Raw genomic sequence first — 22,143 nt, 5'->3', positions numbered from 1 at the left:
TGTCTACTGACTTATTATTTCTCAGATGATTGAATTAAAATATAAAAATATCCTATTTTCTACTAGATTTTTTTTTAGGTACCTAAGACTTTTACAAGAGCTACAAAATGTTAGTGTCATAATTTATTCTTTTATAAAAGACCAAGGTTCCACAACACCAAAGAGGACCAAGAATTAAAGAAACAGATAAAAATAAACAAGCCTTGAATAATGAATCAGAAGCACTAAGTTATTTGAAGATATAAAAGCAAAAATGTTCTTGAAATCAAAAAAATAAGGTAAAAATATTGAGTAAACTGTAACTGGAGGTACTAGTAACATGTAGAACTAATATGAAATTCTTTTATCTGTTACTATTYGTGTGTAATTCCTCAAGTTACATAAAATATCCATGTAGCCCCACAGTCTTGGATCTTTCCACTAGCACTCATAAGCAGAATTCAATATAATAATTTCTAAAACACTAGTCACCTCTGTTGTCATTGAGGATTATATACTTCTCGAGAGAAACAAAAATTGCCATTTTAAATGTTTGTTCCTTCTCTGGTCCAATTTTTCATGAGTTTACTAATGTAATACACTATAGACTCTCAAATGTCAGAGTGAAAAATGGAAAATGTTTGAAGAGCTATAGTATTCTATTAGCTTTAAGCTAAGACATTGTATTGCTTATTTAAAGGGTTAGAATTTTTCCTATGTCAAGGCTGTTTTCTGTTGTTTTGCCTTATCCTCAATTCTTTCTAATTCCAGTTTTCTAATCCAGGCTATATTCAGAAACTGAAATTAGCCACAGGCCTCATTCCAAACCCATAAAAATAATAAAAAAAAACATTAAAAATATTTGGATATATGATTATATGTATCATTCATAAAAACGTTCAGTAAAGATACAACATTTTTACTGTCACTTTTCAAAGTTGAATGTACTTTCAAGTCACCTTCTGCCAAAATTAATGGAAAGAGTAAATCTCTGGACACAAAACATTAGTTTTTTCCACATAGCTTATGCACTTTCCTCGAAGTGCAAAGAAAATTCTTGATTCACCTGACATTTAATCCACTAACTAGTAAAATAAAGTGAACCTTGAATCAATTACACTTATGGTGGTGGTCATATTCATTTTCCAAATCTTACATCTACCTCTTGCTATCTATTTCTGTAAACTTTCTCTCTGGTCATTGAAGAGAAGTTCTAAATCACATTCATTTCCTCCTAAAGTAAGATGCCTGGAGTAAGGTAAATGAATGGCACCTGTCTACTTACATAGACAGGCATTTACACTGCAGATATTTAGAGTTAGATGAGATTMTCTCACAGTATATGTCACTGGGTTCAGCACCACAGATCTGGAAGTATAGCTGTACTTAAATATTTGCTCTATATTAAATGGCTTTTATTTTCTAATCTGATTTTTATACTCTGGGCTGTTTCAATTTTCTGTGCAAAATCTCACATCTGGCTGAATCCACATTCACATTTGAAATACATTAAATCCTGGTTTCTTTCACTATTTAAACACATAAAATATCCACTGATTGCAATAAGATGATGTTAATAACAGTATAAAAATTTAGGGTTGTCTAATAAAGAGTAGTGACTTAAAAATGACATATGCAAATTTGTTTATATATTTACAATCCTTAAGTTTCATTGTCAACATCAACTGGCATATTGAAAAGGAAATAAAGACCCCTGAGACTGGGTGGGTCCACCCAAATTTTTATTCATTTTTTTCCCTAACAATATTGTTTGGTCTTATGAACTATATATTTTGTAAAATATATATACCTTCTCACTATAGGCTTCATCTTACATATTCATATGACTTCAGCAATAGTCACCTGAAAGCAATAGTCATTTGAAATATGACCACTAAAAGAAACCAAAAACTCTTCTTGCCTCATACTATAATATAAGTAATAAAATAAGGTACCTGTACACCTTGTAAATTATCTCTTTGTGAATCAAACTTTTCTGTAATTTCATTTCGTATACGTTCGAGAGCATCAGTCTCCTCCTCCTCCTCCTCCTCCTCCTCCTCTTCTTCTTCTTCTAAAAACTCTTCTTCAAGTATAGCTTCAACATCCTCATTTTCATCTGCATTTTCATCCTCATTTTCGCTGATTTCATCATATTCCTTATTTGTTAAAGTATATAAATGTAAAATATTCAGTTGTTTCATGTCTATGATACAGATTTTTTGAAGGAACACATAGTATTTCTGTCTTTCTTTTATTTAGAAAAATCATAATTCAGCAAAAATTCCTTTTTCTGGTAGCTTATCTAAAGCAAAAATCTAGTAATGTCTAGAACAGTATTTCTGAAGAAAACACAAAGATATTACATAATCCATACAGTGAAACACTGTGCCAATTCCAACAGCACTTGAAAAACTGCAATGCTACATTGCATTTTTGTTGAGATAAGTATTTTTTACATATTTTGTATTGTAGTTTGGTGGGACTTGGTTACAAATAAGTTTGTTGGCTGAAAGCATACTTGACAACATTTCATAAACAGTCAAGTAGTCCAGCAATGCATATATAACTATGTTTTGTAATTGAGTTTGGGCAGAAATCCTGGTACAGTCCTATACAGGTTAATAATGGATTTGACAAAGTACTTAAAAGGCATACCTGACTACAATGACTAATGCTTATAAATCAGATATGCTAAACACATTTATAAGTATTTTTCTGAACTGGGGATCATATRAAGAATTCTTTTAAAATTGCTTTTAGTGTTGATGAGTCATCAGTCTCTAAAACAATGTAAACACCTCGAATTATTTTGAAAAGTAGAGGTTTCTGGCAATCTATTATATTTTTGCTATTCTAAATTGCCCTTAAAACTCTGTGACTAAAAACTCTAGAAATTCTAAAGATATGAATACAAACATTTCTATAGTAAATATTTTTAATTAACTCGTTTTCTTACCTTCTGCTTCTTTTTATTTTGTTCTGCTAAAAGTTCTGCCCTTCTTCTAGCAATCTTCAAATCCTGTTAGTGAAAAAAAAAATCTAAGAAAATAATAGTATTGCTTCTAAAAGTTCTCCTCTGAGAATTCTGAAGTGGAACTCACCTTTACTTAGTAAGTAAGTTTTATCCTTTMTTAGGATGAATGTATAATTCAAGCAGTAGTATGACAGAAAAGGTTTTAAAACTTTTGGATTTATTCTTCTGTACTTATAATAGGTCAAATTGGTAATTTCACTTAAAAATGGTGTTATTTCCTCTTTATAATTCTGTTCCAGTTGCTTTTAATGTTACAAAAATATTATCTGTGCAACTGAAAATTTTGCAGAGCAGATATGTGTACCTCTGTGTACTARGTGAATACAGGTGTAAATTTCAGCAAAACTAGGCAATTTCTGAGAATGAGATTGAGGGCAAAAAAAACATGGTGATCACAGTGAAAATATTATAATCTCTGTTAGTAAGCTACAGTTTCCTATAGTTGCTGCTTGACACAGTGATCAATGAGCCTAGTATTAAATGTATGCTGTTTCCTAAGTCTTTTTAAAACTGCTCAGTTTTGACCAAATTTTAAGTATTTGTAACACATTCTTCCATACATACTCAGTAAATACATGGCAAATACACAGYGGCTAAATTCTAACCCAGAAGTAATACACAGAAGCATTCCATTGCATTCAAGGCCACTGGAGGCTGACGAGGATTCAACTGTAATTGCTGTTCTTGCACACTGTGATGCTGGTCACTTGAACTGAGATCAGAGAAGCTGAATGTGTCAACACTGCAGACAACAGTGCAATGTTAGAAACAYGTTAGTTGTAAACAAAATGTCCTGGATACCAGAGAACTTCAGGCAGAGCAGCAAGAAGCTCTGCGCAGGCTAATTTTCTTTACCCCGTGACTGATTAAACTCAGGTCTGAATGATACTGTAGCTCAGACTTACTCATTGCTTGTRTGTCCTATTGCTGGCTTCTTTCACTGGGGAAGAAGAGTCTAGAGAAGTATCCAACTGCTTTGCCTGCATTTTCCAGACCCTCCAATTTCAGTAACAAATAATACAAAGATAACAGCACCTTCTGACTTGTTCACTGACTGACCAAAAGGATGCTATGGAAAAATACTAAATGTGTAACTAAAAACTGTTTTGCAATACTCATAAACAAAAAGATCAAATTACTGTTAGTCAGGAAATCCTGATTCTAGCTTTTCCTTACTTCTAAGTAGCGGTCTTTATGCCTTGATCAATTTTGTAGCTGTTTCTTTATATTTGTTTTAAACAACAGCCTATTGTTTTTCTTTGTCATGAGGAGCCATATTTATGCCTACTCCTCAGGATTCATACTATGGGTAATTGCCACCTGAGCTGTCAGAGTAACTCCTTACAGGGTTAGTTTAGTACAGCAATACAAGCTGGTCACTAGAATATACCTTTTCCATTGAGGTATCCAACTTGCATCAAGAAATATGAAATCAAAGAAATACTCATATTCTTCAAATACATTTCCAGAGACAATCTCTGTCACATTTAGTTCATATAATTTATTGATATCATATGGGCCTTGTCCCAAACTCCCTCTTACTAACTTACTATGCATCAGCTGCTCTACAGTAACTTATGTTCAAGCCTTTTCTGATAGTACATGTTAAGTACTATATCTCACTTCTATAGAAAATTAGGAACTTTAACTATGTTGCATGTGCCAACTGCAAATATCCGCATAGAAGTTTCAAAYTATTTCAAAGCAGCTGTTATGTGGTAACCTGTTCAATAATAAACACGTCTTTGTTCAGCTGGGAGACTGCGCAGCTGCAACACTGAGAGTGTGGCTTACTGCTCTTACACTTCTGTGCAGGGTGTCATAGTTGGAAACACAGGCACATACACTAAACAGTGCCTGTGAAATAAGCCTCTGGGAGATACAGATCAACTGAACAGCACACGCTCAGGGAATCCAGGGTGAAACAGCAGTACTGTGCTCAAGCTGTGAGTCTGATGTTTTATGGCCATGTTCAGACTCTCCATCTAGTTTTCTTTTGTCTGGGACATTCCAGATGTCTGGCATTCTGCCAGACTGCCTCATGTCTGGCAGCACAGATGGTTTGCTTGGGGTCCTGGGCATCTAAAAATGGTGCACAAATTAACTGCATTGGGCAGTGTTAATGTGGAAGAGGCAGAGCAGGAGAAGATCCTTAAAGTCTCTTCAGTTCCCTTGGTAAATCTGGGAATGCTGGGAATGTGTGAGGCTGTGGCTCCTGGCTTCCATGACTTTCTCTGTGTGCTCCTTCCTGCACTGGAAGTTTTAGAATCTGCCTTAGTACCTGTGTTTCTGAACTAGACAGTGCTGAAAACCTACCCTTATTTTTACTTTCAGGTCTTTCAATTTCTTTTTATTTTCCTTTTTTTTATATTGTCTTTCTCTCCATTTTTTCAGACGTGGAGGAAAAAGACGGTCCAAAATGTCACTTTCTTCTACTTGAATATAAACTGCAACATCAGGGCAGAGTCCTCGCTCTGACAAATATTGGGCTTCGTCTAAAGTACGAGGGAAACCATCCAGTATAAATCCTGTGGACCTGATTCAAAAAGAAGATATTTATCATTATACAATGTAGTTTAAAGTGCAACACAGTGAAAATGGAGTGAATTTGCAAAAATAATTTTAAATTCCCTTATTAAAATATATTTTAATAGTAAATAAAAAAATATTTTCATGTGTTATCACTCTTGAGAATGCAAAAGTGATATTTCACTGTGTATTTAAATTATTGTACTAACATATATATTTATCTCTTCTGAGCTTTTAATGTGCTGAGATTAATTAAAGAACTTTTTAAATCAAAATAAGTTGCATCTTCAATATTGTTTGTGTGACCATAAACATTATACTTCTTAGCCACTGGTCTCAGACCATGAGAAGATATTCCAAACATCATTTTGGCAAAGTCCATCACAGCAAGTTTTTTGCTTGACAATTTATCTTTCAGAAATTCCTGACAATTTCTTCTCCAATACAGGATGAGAACCTTGCCACTCAGCATCATATATATCTCCTTTCCTGCAAATATTAAAAACAGGTCAGATATGTCTGTAAAGCTCTATGGCTTGCTGGCTCTTTCACTCTCACATTAGATGAATATTGTGTTAATGAGAAATTAATAATTCTATTTGTTAATTTAGAACTTAGTACAAGACATTATGAAACTGTAGAAAACCAAAGGAAATCCAAGCAGTGGGAGGGGATGGAAGAACAGGTGATCCTGGATGCTATGGGAAAAAGTGGAAGGGAGGATACATATCATGAAATATATCATGATGAAGGTTGTCCTTTACTATACAGATCTTGAGGAAACAGATTTTATATAATCATTTAATATCATAACATTATGTGTAATGTTGGGTATCTTTTGTCCTCACTCATTCTTTTCCTCTAAAAATGATCTTCCTATTTTTATACAGTTAAAAGAATGTTGTCTTCCTATCTGTGGGCTGACAGGACAAAAGTTTATTGGAGGAGCTCATTTATTACTTTCAAGGCGTTTCTCATATTGCTAAGGATTGCAACCTAATGGTCAAGTTTCTAGCATCTATGATCTGTATGGAAGTGAAAGGAATAGATACGACATGGAAAAAGGAATTTTACCTGCTGAAAGTATGTCTTGAAAAGCCTGAAAACAGTCTACCCTCTAAAAGTAATTTATCTGTTTTATTTATGCAGAAATACTCCATATTTCTCAGGGCATAACAGATGTACTTTCTAATCTGAAAGGATGTCAATTGTGGTTACATAACTGGAGTAGAAATTGTGATGAATGCACAAAAGAGAACTGATTCTGTATCATTTTGGAGACCATGGATATTTTGTCTTTGCTTTCCACCTAACACTTATAATATGTGAAAATCATATACTTACTGCTGGTTTCCAGTTCCCTATGTTTATTAGCTACATGAAAATATATATATAAAAAAATGTATTGACATACCTATTCCATCAGCCTACCAGAACTATATGGCTATTGCAGTAGAAGATAGGGAGGACCAACTATTCAAAGGATTTAATCTAGTTCAAGTCCACTAAGTACTCTTGTCCAACACTGTGTAGAGCATATAAAACATTGTTTTACTATCAGAATTTCAATCAAAACAGCATACCAAAAACTAAGAATGACAGGTAGGTCATGTTTCATAAGTACAACAGCATCTGAAATAGTGCCTGCAACAATTATTTATAACTGTGGACACAATGGATGAAATGTTTCTTAAGATTAGTTAAAGAAAGAGAGAATCTAATTGTAATTACCGGAATGGCTCTTTCCTCCACCAGTCAAGAACAATATTATCAAGTACTTCTGGAGGCAGTGCCTCATTATCCACTAGATTTGCTTTAATCACTTCTTCCTCATCAGTTAACTCTGTTTTCTTGATAAAAAGAAAATCCACAAAAATGAAAAGCAGAAAGATTTGCATGACATATCTATTACTTTTTTGACTAAAGAAGGTTAAATGAAGCTATCCAGGTACCAGTTACTGTCTTAGGGTTTAATCCAGCAGAAACAAAGTAAACTCATTTGCTACATTTCACTGTACTATATTACATATAAAATACCTGGTTGGCCTACTTTGCGGATATTTTCCCCTGCCCATGGTTGGGTAATTCCCTAGAGTTAAGATAACTTTTTATCAAGCTGAAAGGGACAAACTAGAGGCTGGCAATAGGAGGAGTCACCCTCTCCACAATCAAGGATAGCCACTCCCCTTAACTGGTATTAGTTCATCTTTTTCAAGCAATGGACGTGAAAGTGAGGCCTCAAAAGCTCAGAAAACATATTGTAGTTTCTGTAACTGCACATAAAAATAAATTAAAATAAAAATATAAAGACTAAAAAAAATTTAACACAGCATTGCATAATAATTTAACTTTACAAAGCACAGCTTCATTGGCTATGCTTACATTACTCTTTTAAGAACAATCTCCAAAGTGTGCATGGGTACATTAGGCTCTGCTGCCTGCTCACCTTTGATTTCTATAATTACCCAAATAGCTGCCTCAAATGGACTGAAGGCTGCCTGCAGATGGATTGGTACTTGCTTTTAAAGATGGTCCTGCAGGTGCATGTAGGTGTAGCAACTAAGTTTAACTGTGATTGTGAATATTAAGAATTTCTGTAAATGGCCTCAAGTTGCTTTAAAGCATCTATGTTTTTGCGTTCAGAGTGCAGGGAGTACTGCTGGTGAACACTTCTAAACTCCTGTGTAATTGCTGTATATGCACCAGATTGAACCCATTTATTATAAATACTTGAAGAAAATCAACCCTTCTCATTATTACTCTGAACTTCATTCTTTTCTAATATCCTCTTCTTCTGTCTTGTTTAGCAACTACATCTACTAGTTTGAAAAAATATATACATAATTCTAGGAAATGTTTGGAGAACGTTTATAGCACTCACAAGAAAACATTGTCAGTAAGTACATTGTTTTACTGGAAATAACAGTTATTCACAAATTTTCAACTTAATAGTTTAACATAAGCAATTTTTATCAAGCCAGATTTTTATTGGAAATTGCTATTCTGGCCTAAAAAAGGTTGTTTTGTGTATGGACACAAAAAAAGGTCAATTATTACCTGTTGGCTTTTCTTTCCAAATTCACGTTGATGTTCAGGTTCAATTTTAGTTTCAGTCATGGTCGGAGAAAAGTCTTCCAGTTCCCGTGAAAGAGTTGCTATTTTGCTGTCATCTTCTTCAGGTTCTTCATCAAAATCAGGCCCAACTTTCTTTTTAGTTTTGCGTACTATTATTTCCTGTAGATATTCTTCAAACTGAATATGAAAAATGCCTATTTTGTCTGCTACCCATCGTGCACAAGTAGTTTTACCTGCTCCATGAGTCCCCAGTAAGCACACCCTTAAGGGAGGAGCCTGTAGGAAAAAAATGAAATATCTTATAACAATTTGGACTCTACAGTGCATCTTCTACTGTTTTTTGCTTCAAGAATGTCATTATAAAAATGACCTCAAGAATAGTCATTTTGTATTTTAAATTTTCCAGGTCCTCTACTACTGTTCCAAATAGACTACCTACTCTCTGGAAATATTGAACTGTTGCCAGTAGGTAAAAATGAAAGCCTATTATACAATCCTGGTAAATCTGCACATCTCTTACTCTGCCTTCACTTATAAAAAAGTGTTAAAAATAGTAAAAATAACAATACTTGTGATTTGTTAATCACTTCTCATGACTATTGTAAACCTTTATCATCTTCCTTCTTTTCTGCTTCATCTGCATGCTTCATTCAATATGTTAATTTAAAAGTACACTGTAAAGTCACTAGGGAAGAAATATGCTTTATTTTTTTCAGGGCTTGCCTGGTATACCTGTCTTTACGTATGACAAATCAGAAATAATAAACTATTAAAATGAGCAATGGAACGTAGTGACTTTAATTTGTTATTATCAGTCATCAGTTTTAAAGATTCTCACTTGTATTGGTTCCTTGTGAGCCACATATTTCTCAGGGTTCTCCAAAAACTTATCTCTGTTCTCAGAAGTTGAAAAATAGTAAATCTTTTCTTGATATTTAGCTGCATGTTCAGAGAGTCCTGGGTAAAGGACAAAGTTCTCTTTCAGACTGACTGGACAGAAGTGTTTTGTGTCTCCCATTTGCCTTTTCTTCTCATTCTGTTTTGCTTCTTCCTGGAAAGTTTTTGAAAAATTTCAAGAACTAGTTGAATTAAGTAAAAAACATAATATCAAATATGCTGATTGAGCTTTGAATCAGAAAGGCATCCTCAAAACTATTTATATTTTAAATGTCTTTGATTATTTCTCACATTATTTCTTTCTGTTACACATAGGTCTAAAAATGGATGATTTCTGCATTAGAATATAAACTACATTTCTAAATCATGAAATTACAAAACTTCATCTCTTTGTTGTAAGATGTAATTCTACCTAACTGCTTAAGTAGCGTACTTAAACACACATAGTGTTGTCAAATAAATAGTCAGATTATCCATAGGATGTACATAGCGCTTACAGATCTGCAAATAAGGATATAAAGCAATTACATCAAAAAAGATCAAGCGAATTTTATATCAGGATCATCCATATGGACTTTCTCTCTCAGTAAGGATGAATCTATTATTGCTTTTCCATTCATTACAAGAAATAGAGACTTACTTTTCTTTATTATGTTTCTCCATGCATCCAGGTGCTGAAGGTGAAGTTTTCAGTGTAGTATGACCCAACAGTCAATAATAAAATCTGATACCTAAGAATTCATCTGATGCCAATTTACAGTTACACATATGGTTTGCAATGTTCTGAAAAATAACTGTTTTGCTTTCTCAAAGTCCTGTTTGATATGAATAAYTTCTATAGTGCAAACTGGTGTTACTGTTTAAAATATGGTCAAAAAGTAGAAAATGCAAATAAATGTGTTTATATTTGAACTTTCCAATAAGATTTTCTTTTAACTAAGTACCAAATTCCTGACAAAAGGTTGAGAGAATTAGATTTATTCAATCCTAAGAAGAGAAGACTAAAGGGGATCTAATTACTATTTTCAGCTAACTAATGGGGGCTGTAGAGAAGACAGAGCCAGACTCTTCTCAGAAGGGCACAGGAAAAGGATGAGGGGCAACAAACAGAAGATGCAATAAGGGAAATTCCAGTTAGATGGTAAGAAAAGTTTTTTTCATGAGGGTGATCAAATGCTGCAACAGGTTGCCCAGTGAGCATGTGGAATCTCCACCACTGGAAATATTCAAAATTAACCAGACATTGCTCTGAATAACTTTCAAACTGGATCTAACTTTGAGGTTAGGCTTAGAGAGGGGGTTGAACTAGATGCATCTGGGAGGTCCCTTCGAACCTAAATTATTCTGTGACTCCATGATTCTAAATAAGCACATGGTATGCTATGCCACTATAGACAGGGAACAAGTACTAGTACCTTTACAAACATTCTCACTGCTGATGGGAGGCTGGAAGACAGTAACTTACAACAGGTTGGGTTAACAAATAATCTCAAAATCTTTCATAAACTGAATATAAGTCCATAAAAATATGAACTTTTCAGTTTGAGTGATAAATTAATCTGCCCTATCTAATGAGGCAACTACTGAAGAAGGAATAACCACTTCAAATGCAAAGTGATAATACCATGGTTAGCTKCTCAAGACCAAAATTAAGGTTGAAGTATCTATAATAAAAACTTTTCCTACTGTGTTCTTAAAATTTACTTTCTTTTACTTCAAAAATTGGAGAAGAAAGTAGACCTCTTCGTAAAAGGCAATGAGAATTGGTATTATAATACCAGATTGTACGTCTAATAAAATTCATTTTTAAATATCTATTTGATACTATTCCAGTACAGTGTATGTATATTCCATGCTCATAAATTTTGGGATGGGCATCTTCCAGCACAGGATGAAAATAAAAGAATGCTGAAGCTAGATCTTCATTTTCATTTAACTGGGTGTTTGGAAATTATCAGTAGATGAGATGAAACACAGGATTGCACATTAAGACTTCTACTCTGCATCTTTTGATGTTTACATGATGGCTTACAGAACCATTGTTGGTTGAAGGAAAGCAAGGTTCACCTTTGCCTTTCTTATGTTTTATTGAATTTATTCTGTGTTGTATGATTCACTAGAAGAAAAAGTGTAGTTTACCATATTTTAATATAGGGAATAATTTGTCTCTCTTCTTACTGAAAAAGAGCACAGTTCACAAGTGGCATACCTATATTTCCTAGTAGTCTGAACTTGTTTTTAGGATTCCAAAGATTGAAGACACAGAGTATCATGCAATTACTGTGGTTTCAATAGATTATCAGATATTTGTTATATTTAATGTTTATTACTAAAAATAATTGCCTAACAATTTGTTTTCATCTGTCATTGCTAAAAATGATTTCCTATGATCTTAAGAAGTTTTTCCAATCTATTATAATGAATAAAAATGAAAATAGATTGAAATATAAAACTATAAACTCCCTGATGTTTAACTCTTCAATTAAAAAGTTCCAATCATGCAGTTTACTGTTTTCCTAATGACATTCTTTATTCCTTTACTGACCACTGTCATGATACGAAAACTGTGAAAGAGATAAATGTTAATATTTATATTCACTCAAGGAAATATTAATATCTTTATTCACTCGAGGATGAATATAATTCTTTTTCTGTGTCTATTTGGAACCACAGCAACTCCTTTCAGATTCTAAAAATRTTTTATTTATAGAATGGGTGAACTTTGTTAAATATGGAATTATAAAATATTTCTAACAATTTATAAGTAGTATTGTATGTCCTTTTTAAAAAAAGTTATAGTGAACCATAACCTCTGAGGTGCAAAGGAAAGGTAAAACTCACAAATAAGTATATCAGGGCATATAGTCTAGTAGTAATCTGAACTGTGAAATGTACCAATGGGCCTGCTCTCCTAATAATACTTATTTTTAGAGAAGTTAAGTTAGATCTAGTTGCATATCTTACTGATAATAATCCACCCTCCTCCCTCTTTGCTATCTCACCAAACTAACTACATTCATCGTCCCTACCAGCATAGGATATTTAATCTTTCTGCTGGAATAAAACTATGATCAGCCAGAACATAGTAATAAAACATATAATGCTGGATCATGCAAAATCATCTGCAAAATTTGCTTTCTCTGAGGTTCTATTCAAACTGAAAATAAATGAGTTAAATTAAAATGATAAATGCACACAGCCCATAGGCTTACCTCATCTTCATTTTCTTCTTCTTCCTCAATTTCATTTTCTTCTTCAACTTCCCCTTCAGCAGCAACGTCTTCTGCTTCCTCATCTAAGTCTTCAGCAGATAATACCCAACCATGATATTTAAAAGGTTCTGAAAAGGTTAATTCAATTTCAATGTTTTTCATTTAGCTATGTAAAAGTAGCTAAATGTAAAATAAAAAATAAAATAAAAGTAAGTACATATGTAGAAGCAAATTGTGCCAAGTGTACATTGCATTTCCCCTACTCCAGGTTGTACAAAATAAATACATATTAATATAGTGATTCCCCCAAAAMCTGAATATCTAGTGGTTTGTTTTATGACTAGAGTAAATTGATATTTTCAATAGGCACTCCTAGTATAAAAGGATTATACAGACACATAAAGATAGTGGCATTACTGCTTGCAACAGTTTTTTTCATGTTATTCATTGGAGAAAAACTTTTAAACAAATTATCAGTCAAATTTTATTTGATTATAAACCCAACATAATTATTATTTTGTTAATAAAATACTTGCATCAGCATAATTGTAGCAAAATGTATTATTAATATTATTTACCTGATACTCAGAAGTGCTAGAGATTTGAGCAAACAGGCAAATATTTACTGAAAAATATTAATACTCTAAAGACCCACTCTTAATCATAATCTGTGCAAGTGGGTGGATCATTACACATCCTGAAAGTCTCACTGACTTAAATAAATATTGAATGAATTTTCATCTTTTATTTGTTCATTTCTCATTCTAGTATCCTAACACAAATAGATAGAATAATGCTAAAAATGTGCTATCAAAAAGTTTAGGGAGCTATCGTGTACATATTTTTACAGTTAATATTTTTWATATATATATATATGCTTAACTCACTATATTTTTATATAAAATTTAACTAGGCTGCTAGAGTCCTTTTCAGCTCACCCGCAGAACACTATATGTTCTGTTCTCACTTCATATGAGTGATTTAGAGCTCAGTGTAACACCTCCTCCCAATATATTCCTAAGACAAACTCTCCAAAATCCCTGAGTAAGTTAATGCAAATCACAAACAGAATTACTTACTTTCCATGACCAGGACAATTTGATTAAGTAGACTTTCTGGACTTTGCTCAGCAATCTCTAAAACAACAACCTGAATCAGTGAATCACTGATTCCTGACTCCACTGTTTGCCAGTCATGCATGAAAAGGCCAACTTTCCTTTTAATTATTTCCATTTCTGGTACATCTGGAAAACCATCCTCTGGAAACTCAGGTAGTGTGATTTCTGAAAATGAAATTGTATTTAGAAGACAATGCTACTCTAAAACATTTTTAATTTAAAATTATCGTTATACTTTATTTTCATTTTTTCTAAAATGTAGTGGGACATTTTTTCTCATATTAGGCTTCTTTTTTCCCCTTGCAGCTATTCAATTATATTTTACTATAAGATTTTTCAAATGTCAAATTCATTATATTGATATAGTTTATAATAATGTTTCTCCAGGAAAACAGACAAGGTCCGGTTACTAAACTAAACTAAACAGCTGAACAAATAATACTTTAAAAGTCTTATTTTTTCTCATATTAGGCTTCTTTTTTCCCCTTGTAGCTATTCAATTATATTTTACTATAAGATTTTTCAAATGTCAAATTCATTATATTGATATAGTTTATAATAATGTTTCTCCAGGAAAACAGACAAGGTCCGGTTACTAAACTAAACTAAACAGCTGAACAAATAATACTTTAAAAGTCTATTTGTAGTTCTCCAATTTTAAAAGTTGTTTTAAAATACTAATAATTTCCAGTCAAACTAAGTTATCTGTTGATACATTTTCGTTCTTCACAGCCAAATGAAGCAGCATAGTGAAATCACCGTGAAATGCAATGTCCTGGAAGAAACAGGTATTGCCCCTATTTACCCTATTGAATGCATGGAGAGCTTGCAGCTGCTGAATGGGAAGTTATCTCCCATAAAACAGAGGAGTTGCATCGTATTTGAAAGTCACTATGATACTCATAGGCTTCTCTTACACTACTGGCAAAGCCTTCCAAATAGCAACAGCCTTGGAGCATGACTTTGTGTGAGGTTCCCTCTGCACTTTCTCAGGCATATGCTTATGGGGCCAGCACACACACTTTTGCAGACAAAGGCATGTTGAGAAATGACCTATATTTATACCAGTCACCTACAGAGCCCACATACTGGTGCTATGAAGTGCTACAGATACAGGTGTGTGGAGTAATTCTAAGAAGTACTAACAATGAGAGGCAAAAGCATAAACCATTTCTCCGGACACTAGAAATCATTCATAGACATAGAAAGAAAAAGATTTAGGATCTAATCTCCCAACCAATATATTGCAGGACAAAGAATAACTGTTTTTCTCAGTGGCATAATAATATAAATATGAAATAATAATAATGGAATGAATAAATGGAAATAAAGTAAAACAAAAAATGTATATCATGGCTTCCCACTGTCAATACTTGGATTGAGAAACTCACAAAAATGTTAGCGTGAATGAAGCCATTGCTGCATAACAATAACTTGTTTAATGAATACGGGAAAAAAGAGACAGTCTCGTAAGATGTGTCATGCAAAAATATAAATTTTCAATTGTTTAAGATCAGAGAAATTCAAGCCTGTTTCATAACACTGTCTCATGAAAAGTAAACAAAAGTTAGAGGCTGAAAGAATGCAGTCATCTAAATAAGAAGTTCACAGACACTATTCATGATAAACATGAGAAAACTGGTTATGTACTACCGTGCAAAAGTGTTGGTATACTTGGTGAACAAAAAACAAGGGGATAGCTGCTTCTACCACCATTCATTTTGCTGAAAAAGCCAAAGGGAATTAAAAAATCAACTTGATGCTGACAGCAGGACACAACAACAGAAAATGAGAAAGTTACTCATCAGTTCTTATGGCTCCATTTAAGATCCATTTAGATATTATTAGGCCCTTAAAGTCCTAATACCGAGATCTGTCTCAGGTAGAAGAAAATGCAGAAGTGCTTCGATGATATCACCATCTCCTTGTCCTTMCTAAATCATGAACAGTCTCCAGCAGGGTGAAATGTATGTGGTTGCTGCTATACCCATTTCCTGCCAACGTATCATTTTCAACCTCGTTTTTCTTCTTTTTCCTATCATTACTCTTTTGTGTTCTGTTTAATAAGTCTGACATCATTGCTTTCAAATTACAGCCAGAAAAGCAGCTGAGAGCAATGACTTAAATAGCCCAATATTAGTGTAAGTCTGGCGGGCCTTAGAGTGTATGCKGCGCTTGTCTTTTGCTAGAAATGAAGATGCAAGATTGAACTTGCACAAGGGACAGAGCAATTTTCTACTTTGCTATAATTTTATCTTCCTCTTTTTATCTCTCTTGTTTTCACTTTGAAAGAACAGGAACAGACTTTGACATAAGCAACAACAGGTTTGTCATATGCAATGAACTTTCAATGATTTTTCCAAAAAAAGGACGATAAATACCATTTTTCCTTACATCCTACACCTAAAAAGGAGAAGTAATACTGAAAATGAAAGCCTTAATGCCTTATCCRGTAATACCTTTGACCCTTTTCTTAAAAATATAGAAAAGAGAAAATTTAAAAACTGTTTTTTATGGTTACTCTCTGCCATTAAGCAGGTCAATTCTCTCTAAGTAAAATTGCAGCATTGCAAATTATGTTTTTTTGTTTGCTTCAACGTGAAAAATTCCAATGATACGTATTTTCAATGCATGAAGCACTRAACTGCCATGTTATAATTCTTTTCTTTAACAAAACTATGCATTTCCCTACCAGAATTGAATGTTTTTCATACAATTAAATGGACTATTGAAGGAATTCAGAAATATCATGTTTAATTTTCCAAAATAGAGGTCCACAAAAAAAGGCTATTATAAAGTACAACATAGATGGATGTCTTAGATTAGATATGCCTGTTTCTGCAAGAAATGGCACTAAACATAATGAGATTGGTCAAAGTAGCAATGTTGCCTAACTTTTGTCTAACACCCTACCAACTAAAACATCGTCCAGAAGTGGCAACAGCAGCTAGGATCCATGGTGATAAGGGCCTGCCAGCTAAGGAACACATTTAACTGATTTCTCCTGCTTGGACAGCTTCCATGCATGAAGCCAGGCACTTAAAATTAGTGTAGCAGTTTCGGGTACTGTAATGCCTACATCTCCTTATGGCTGTAGACCTTTAGGAAGTTTATAAATACTTAGATACTTTCAAGAATTTTATTCTTCCTTCATTTCTGGGGCTGAAACTTTTATTCACTCAATATTCTCATTCACCTCTGCTATATATCTGATAAACTGAAATTTCTCATAAATAGTATACTCTAGRGCAATATCTTAGCCAGGTCAGGGTCCTGGGGCATTAATAGGCCTAAGTAGCCCTAATCAGCCTCATTGTGGGCACCTATCTTCTGGGCCCAGGCCTCCACTTAAGTTCACCAGTGAATGTTCAGTCCCTGCCAGAGCCGTGTTGTGGTGTCTGCAGTACCATCAGAGCCATGCCCATGCCTGTCGTTGACCTTGACTGACCTGGACCCCGACCCATGGACTGCCTTCCTTGTCACTATGGACCTGTCTGGCAATCTCCGGACTGTGTCTGACCCTGGTTACCCTCAGCAGGCCTGATCTTGACTTGACATCCTAGCTTGATGTTGGACCTGCCTCATCACCATGGACTTACTTGAGGATCTGGATTCTTTGTTGCACCTGCCTGCCATCTCTGGGTCGGCCCTGCTTGCCTTTCTCAAGGGTGGTGGGATGGAGCCCTGGCTGGTATTGGTCCCAGCCCCACGTGTTACATTACGACAGTTGGCTCCTGTTTTGCTGGAAGCAGCCAGCCCTTCCTGTGTCCTGACACGTTGCTCCCAAGATGAACTACAGAACTTTGAGCGATTTTAAAATAACAGATTAACATATAAGTATTTCAGCAAGTATTTTTGTGATCTTTTATAACAAAAAATACTTAACGTATTCCCCCTCTTTTACAGGTTTGAACAACACGTAACTATTAAATTGACACCTCAGTGGCTAACCTTCACTCTAGTTGAATGATTATTAATCCAAACATAAACCACAAGTTCAAATAGGCATAGCATTAAACAGAAACGCCCTGCAGATTTCAAATACCCTGATCTTGAATTAGAAATTAATCTTTGTCTTAAAAAGCGTTTATAAACATTTGCCTTTTACTAAGTTAAACAATCATTCTGTGCATATTTCATTTCATTAGCTATTCTCTGCAATGACGTTGCTGTCTCATTCTGAGGTTCTAAATAKGAATTAGCTACCTGTTCATGTCCATTTAAGTGTATTGTGTAAATGCAAAAAATAATTATATTGTATTCTGCAGCAATGTATTCCAAATGAAACAGAAATACAGCTAGCTAAAATCTCCATAAATTTGAGTAGCACTTACGCATTGTGTAATGATGATTCCATTATGAGCACAGATTTTAAGAAAATAAGCAAAGAAAATATTAACTAGCTTGCACTAACTGCTTTTTGTACGTTATCCTTGGCATATTCACACTGTAGAAATCACATGCCCTRCCCTGTGAACCACAGACATTTTCAGAGTAGTAATATACTGAAGATGGAAATGCGTGCTGTCTGGATCTAGCATTTTGCAGATCATCATTTATGGTCCTGCCCTTTAWAAACCTCTCAGTTCTGAGTAGGTCATCAGGCTTTGGAAATATACAGGCAGAATAATAGATTTAAATCAATATCTGACATCAGTTGAGACAAAATATTGAACATAATAACAAATCCATCGAAAAAGTATGAAAAGAGGGTATCCATATGACACGTAATCTTAAAAAAATCTCACAATTAATGTTACACATTTTTGATAAGCTATGTTTAAGAAATGATGGACAAGCACATGTTCCAGCCTTATTTCTCTACTCTAGGCACATAATTCAGTTAGATTACTTCTACCAGAGAGTTTTCTTGCATAAGGAAACTTTTTCAGCAGCCATTATTGCATACTGATATAAGGGGTTTTTTTTAATAGATTACATAGGCCTAAGCAAACTGGAGAAACATTTGAAAGAAGGGAAAGACAACAAAAGAAAGAATTACATTCCTTATGTAAGAAGAGGGAAAGGGGCTCCTAGATGGAGAAARTAAACAGTATTTTAGTTTGGTTCAGGTACTTGAACCTCATCATGATCAAAAGATTGCCTACATGGTATTTGATTTGTTTCTAGCTAGGTTTCAGGGAAAAACAATATTGAAAATAAAATAAGACAACTATACCTTTGCCATTACATAGAAGTTATGATATTCTGTTTCATAGGTGATATACAGTGATAAAAGATTTTAGAAGAAATAATAAACACAGCCAAGAAAAATATATTGAAAAAGCAGCAATAAAATAAAATAAATGGATTAAAAATCCAAACAAAATCCCTTCAGGGGACCAATTTATTAGTTGTCAGTCTCTCTAGCTATGCTGTTCTTGATAATTTTTTCGTTATCACAAGGGTGGTATGAGACAATCCCACACCTCCCTAAATCTGCAGCTTTCATAGGGAATGCCTCTATGGCAGTCTCTCAAATTACTTTGCTTTGTGTCTTCTTTGCTTTTACTGAGTGTAGTTACCATAGAGACAAACACTTCTCAAAAGCTTTCTGCCCCCACATTATCCGACTGAATTACTGGGGGAGGAAAGGCTTTATTATTATTATTATTATTWTTAAGTGTTCTGCTGATACTAGATAGGACTTGTTCTGTACTCAGCCCATATTCAACAGCAAAAAAGATGAAGTTCTTCCTGCCACTCTTACGTTCTGCCAAGGTGGAGACAGAGACACCAGCAGCCAGCATGTCTTCATAGAATCATAGAGTCACAGAATCAGTAAGGTTGGAAGGGACCTCTGGAGATCATCTAGTCCAACCTCCCTGCTCAGCAAGGTCACCTAGAGCAGGTTAGACAGGGTTGCATCCAGGTGGGCCTGGAAGATCTCTACAGAAGGAGACTCCACAACCTCTCTGGGCAACCTGTGCCAGTGCTCTGTCACTCTCACAGGGAAGAAATTCCTCCTCACGGTCAGGCGGAACTTCCTGTGCTTCAATTTCTGCCCATTGCCTCTTGTCCTGTCACATGGGACAACTGAAAAGAGTTTGTCCCTGTCCCCTTGACACCCTCCCTTCAGGTACTTGTACACACTGATAAGATCCCCCCTCAGTCTTCTCTTCCCCAGGCTGAAGAGGCCCAGCTCTCGCAGCCGTTCCTCACAGGGCAGATGCTCCAGCCCTCTGATCTTCTTTGTAGCCCTACGCTGGACTCTCTCCAGTAGCTCCATGTCTCTCTTGTCCAAGGGAGCCCAGACCTGGACACAGGACTCGAGATGAGGCCTCATGAGGGCTGAGTAGAGGGGCAGGATCACCTCTGTCAACCTGCTGGCAACACTCTTGACAATGCACCCCAYTGGCTTTCTTGGCCACAAGGGCACATTGCTGGTTTAATGTCTTCTTTGTTAAGGATTTGACAAAATAAACTGAACAGCAAATGAGAGATTTCATTCCCTGAAACTGATATGTATTTTATTATGAACACATTTTAATTTTGATTGTTTTTTCCCAAAAGATCCTGTGGTTTGTTTAAAACAGACTTTTCATTCCTTACTGATAAATATATGCTGCCAAATAATCTTCAGCAGGTTCCAGTGAAATGTACTTGATGGGCAAGCTTATATTGTGAGTACTGATTTATTGAGTTTGGAAATAAAATACAATTAAGTCTACCGATTAAATTGATTCTTTCTAATGAAGAAGGATTGAAGAGACACAAAAAGTGTTAAAATATGTACATTTAGCAACTTGCTATTTAAAATTAAATGTTTCTCAATAAAATCATATTCATTTCTCTTCTGGACAGTAATGTATTTTAAAAATCCTAATAGATAAAATTTATATGTTAAAAACTAAAATAGTCTATCTTTATAAAAGATTAATTGCCTTCAAAGTGTTTTTTTGAGAGAAGGCCATTGTGTGATTTCTCTTCATTATCTCATGGTTCCATGGAGTTCCATGTACTGCAGAATATTACSTCTTACCAGAAAGAAGAAAACATGACTCCATGTGAAAACTAGTAAGCTGTTAGCAGGACAATGCATGCAAGAAAAATACAGGTCATATTTTATTCATTCACATCCAAATTTCAAATTAATTCATTTGCATTTTTACCAAGCTCTCTAGCCTCAGGAAGTGGACTAATCATTTCTGATCTTAATTCACCACTGTGTTGCTATAAGCTTAACCCCAAAGTATTATTTTAATAAAGCAAAGCTATTGGAACATTATGTCAAATAACTATTTCTTTATCGATTTTCATTCAGATACTTTTGCTGCTGTATTATGTTTATAAAGAAATACTAAAACAAGTAGCASTTGTCCAGCTAATTTTATCTGTTCTTAAATGGAGTGTAACTATAAACCTCTCTATACATGTGTTTCTTCCTTACCTTATTTTTGGTTCAGAGATCCTAATATTTTTGTGCAATTACTTTCAACTCCTATACTTTGCAGGGTAAGAGAAGACCTACTTTAATGTATTCATATGAATATAATAATAAATTTTAAATGGTCTGTAGCACTAAGATTTGTTAAAATCACCTGCAGGTATCTGTGAATATGGCAGATTTTTTTCCTGATATTTTTTTCATTCCTTCATTTATTTGTCATTCACTTGTTATTTTTGTCACAATCTGTGAGTGATTTTCAAGATATTTTATTTCTTCTGATTCCCCTCACTTATCACTTCATCCTGTAGTAAATGCTCATGCATGACAAGAACATTCACTTTATTTGTTATTTGTATAGATTCCTGTACACATTTATTAATTTGGCATTTAGACTATACCTAGTAGTATTTCCTAGTGAAAATAGGGTTTTGTCCTTTGTTTTTCAAAGTGTAACTACCTAGTAGATTGTTTTTAACATGAAATAAAAACATCCCTTTAATTGTATTTATAAGTGCTTAAATAACTTGACTCTGACTACCCTATTATAAACTTGTTGAGAAGAAAAAAAATAAGTAAGGAATGACATTCACAGCCAATTTTCACATATAGTAAAAACTTCCAGAAAAGGAAGGCATACCATTATTGATACTAGCAAGTAAGATATAAAAGTTCCAAGTCTAACCTGTAGGTTTAGATTCTTCTTTATAATCAGTAGAATCACTGGACCGTCTCTCAGATATTTGTTTGGTTTCAGGTAGAGGCTGCTCATCATGGTCTTCAAATTCTGTGAGCACAAGTATAATCATCAATAAATTTAACAGTACCATTGAGGGATGAAGGAGGCCCTACAAAAGTAAAAATATTTTTGGATCATTCTGCAAAACTTACATGTGGCCACCAGCAAAC

The 22,143-nt window shown here is 34.3% G+C and overlaps 1 protein-coding gene across 1 annotated transcript in view; it reads right to left on the bottom strand.

The window, feature by feature from the left end:
• The window catches only part of AK9 (adenylate kinase 9), a 72,585-nt gene that overhangs the window by 16,711 nt on the left and 33,731 nt on the right, over positions 1-22,143 (bottom strand). Inside the window, exons 18-25 of the mRNA XM_085306974.1 lie at positions 13,809-14,012; positions 12,730-12,857; positions 9,459-9,671; positions 8,603-8,896; positions 7,277-7,395; positions 5,333-5,552; positions 2,938-3,001; positions 1,935-2,152 (exon numbers count right to left, since the gene is read on the bottom strand). Coding sequence (XP_085163100.1) covers positions 1,935-2,152; positions 2,938-3,001; positions 5,333-5,552; positions 7,277-7,395; positions 8,603-8,896; positions 9,459-9,671; positions 12,730-12,857; positions 13,809-14,012 — 1,460 coding nt within the window. The remainder of the gene's footprint in view (positions 1-1,934; positions 2,153-2,937; positions 3,002-5,332; positions 5,553-7,276; positions 7,396-8,602; positions 8,897-9,458; positions 9,672-12,729; positions 12,858-13,808; positions 14,013-22,143) is intronic.

This window comes from Rhea americana, unplaced genomic scaffold (assembly GCF_003343005.1).
Source record: "Rhea americana isolate MKP2758 unplaced genomic scaffold, rheAme1 scaffold_25, whole genome shotgun sequence".
NCBI classification, from domain to species: Eukaryota; Metazoa; Chordata; class Aves; order Rheiformes; family Rheidae; genus Rhea; species Rhea americana.
The sequence above is the reverse complement of the archived record's forward strand: the minus strand, read 5'-3'. Positions and strand labels throughout refer to the sequence as shown.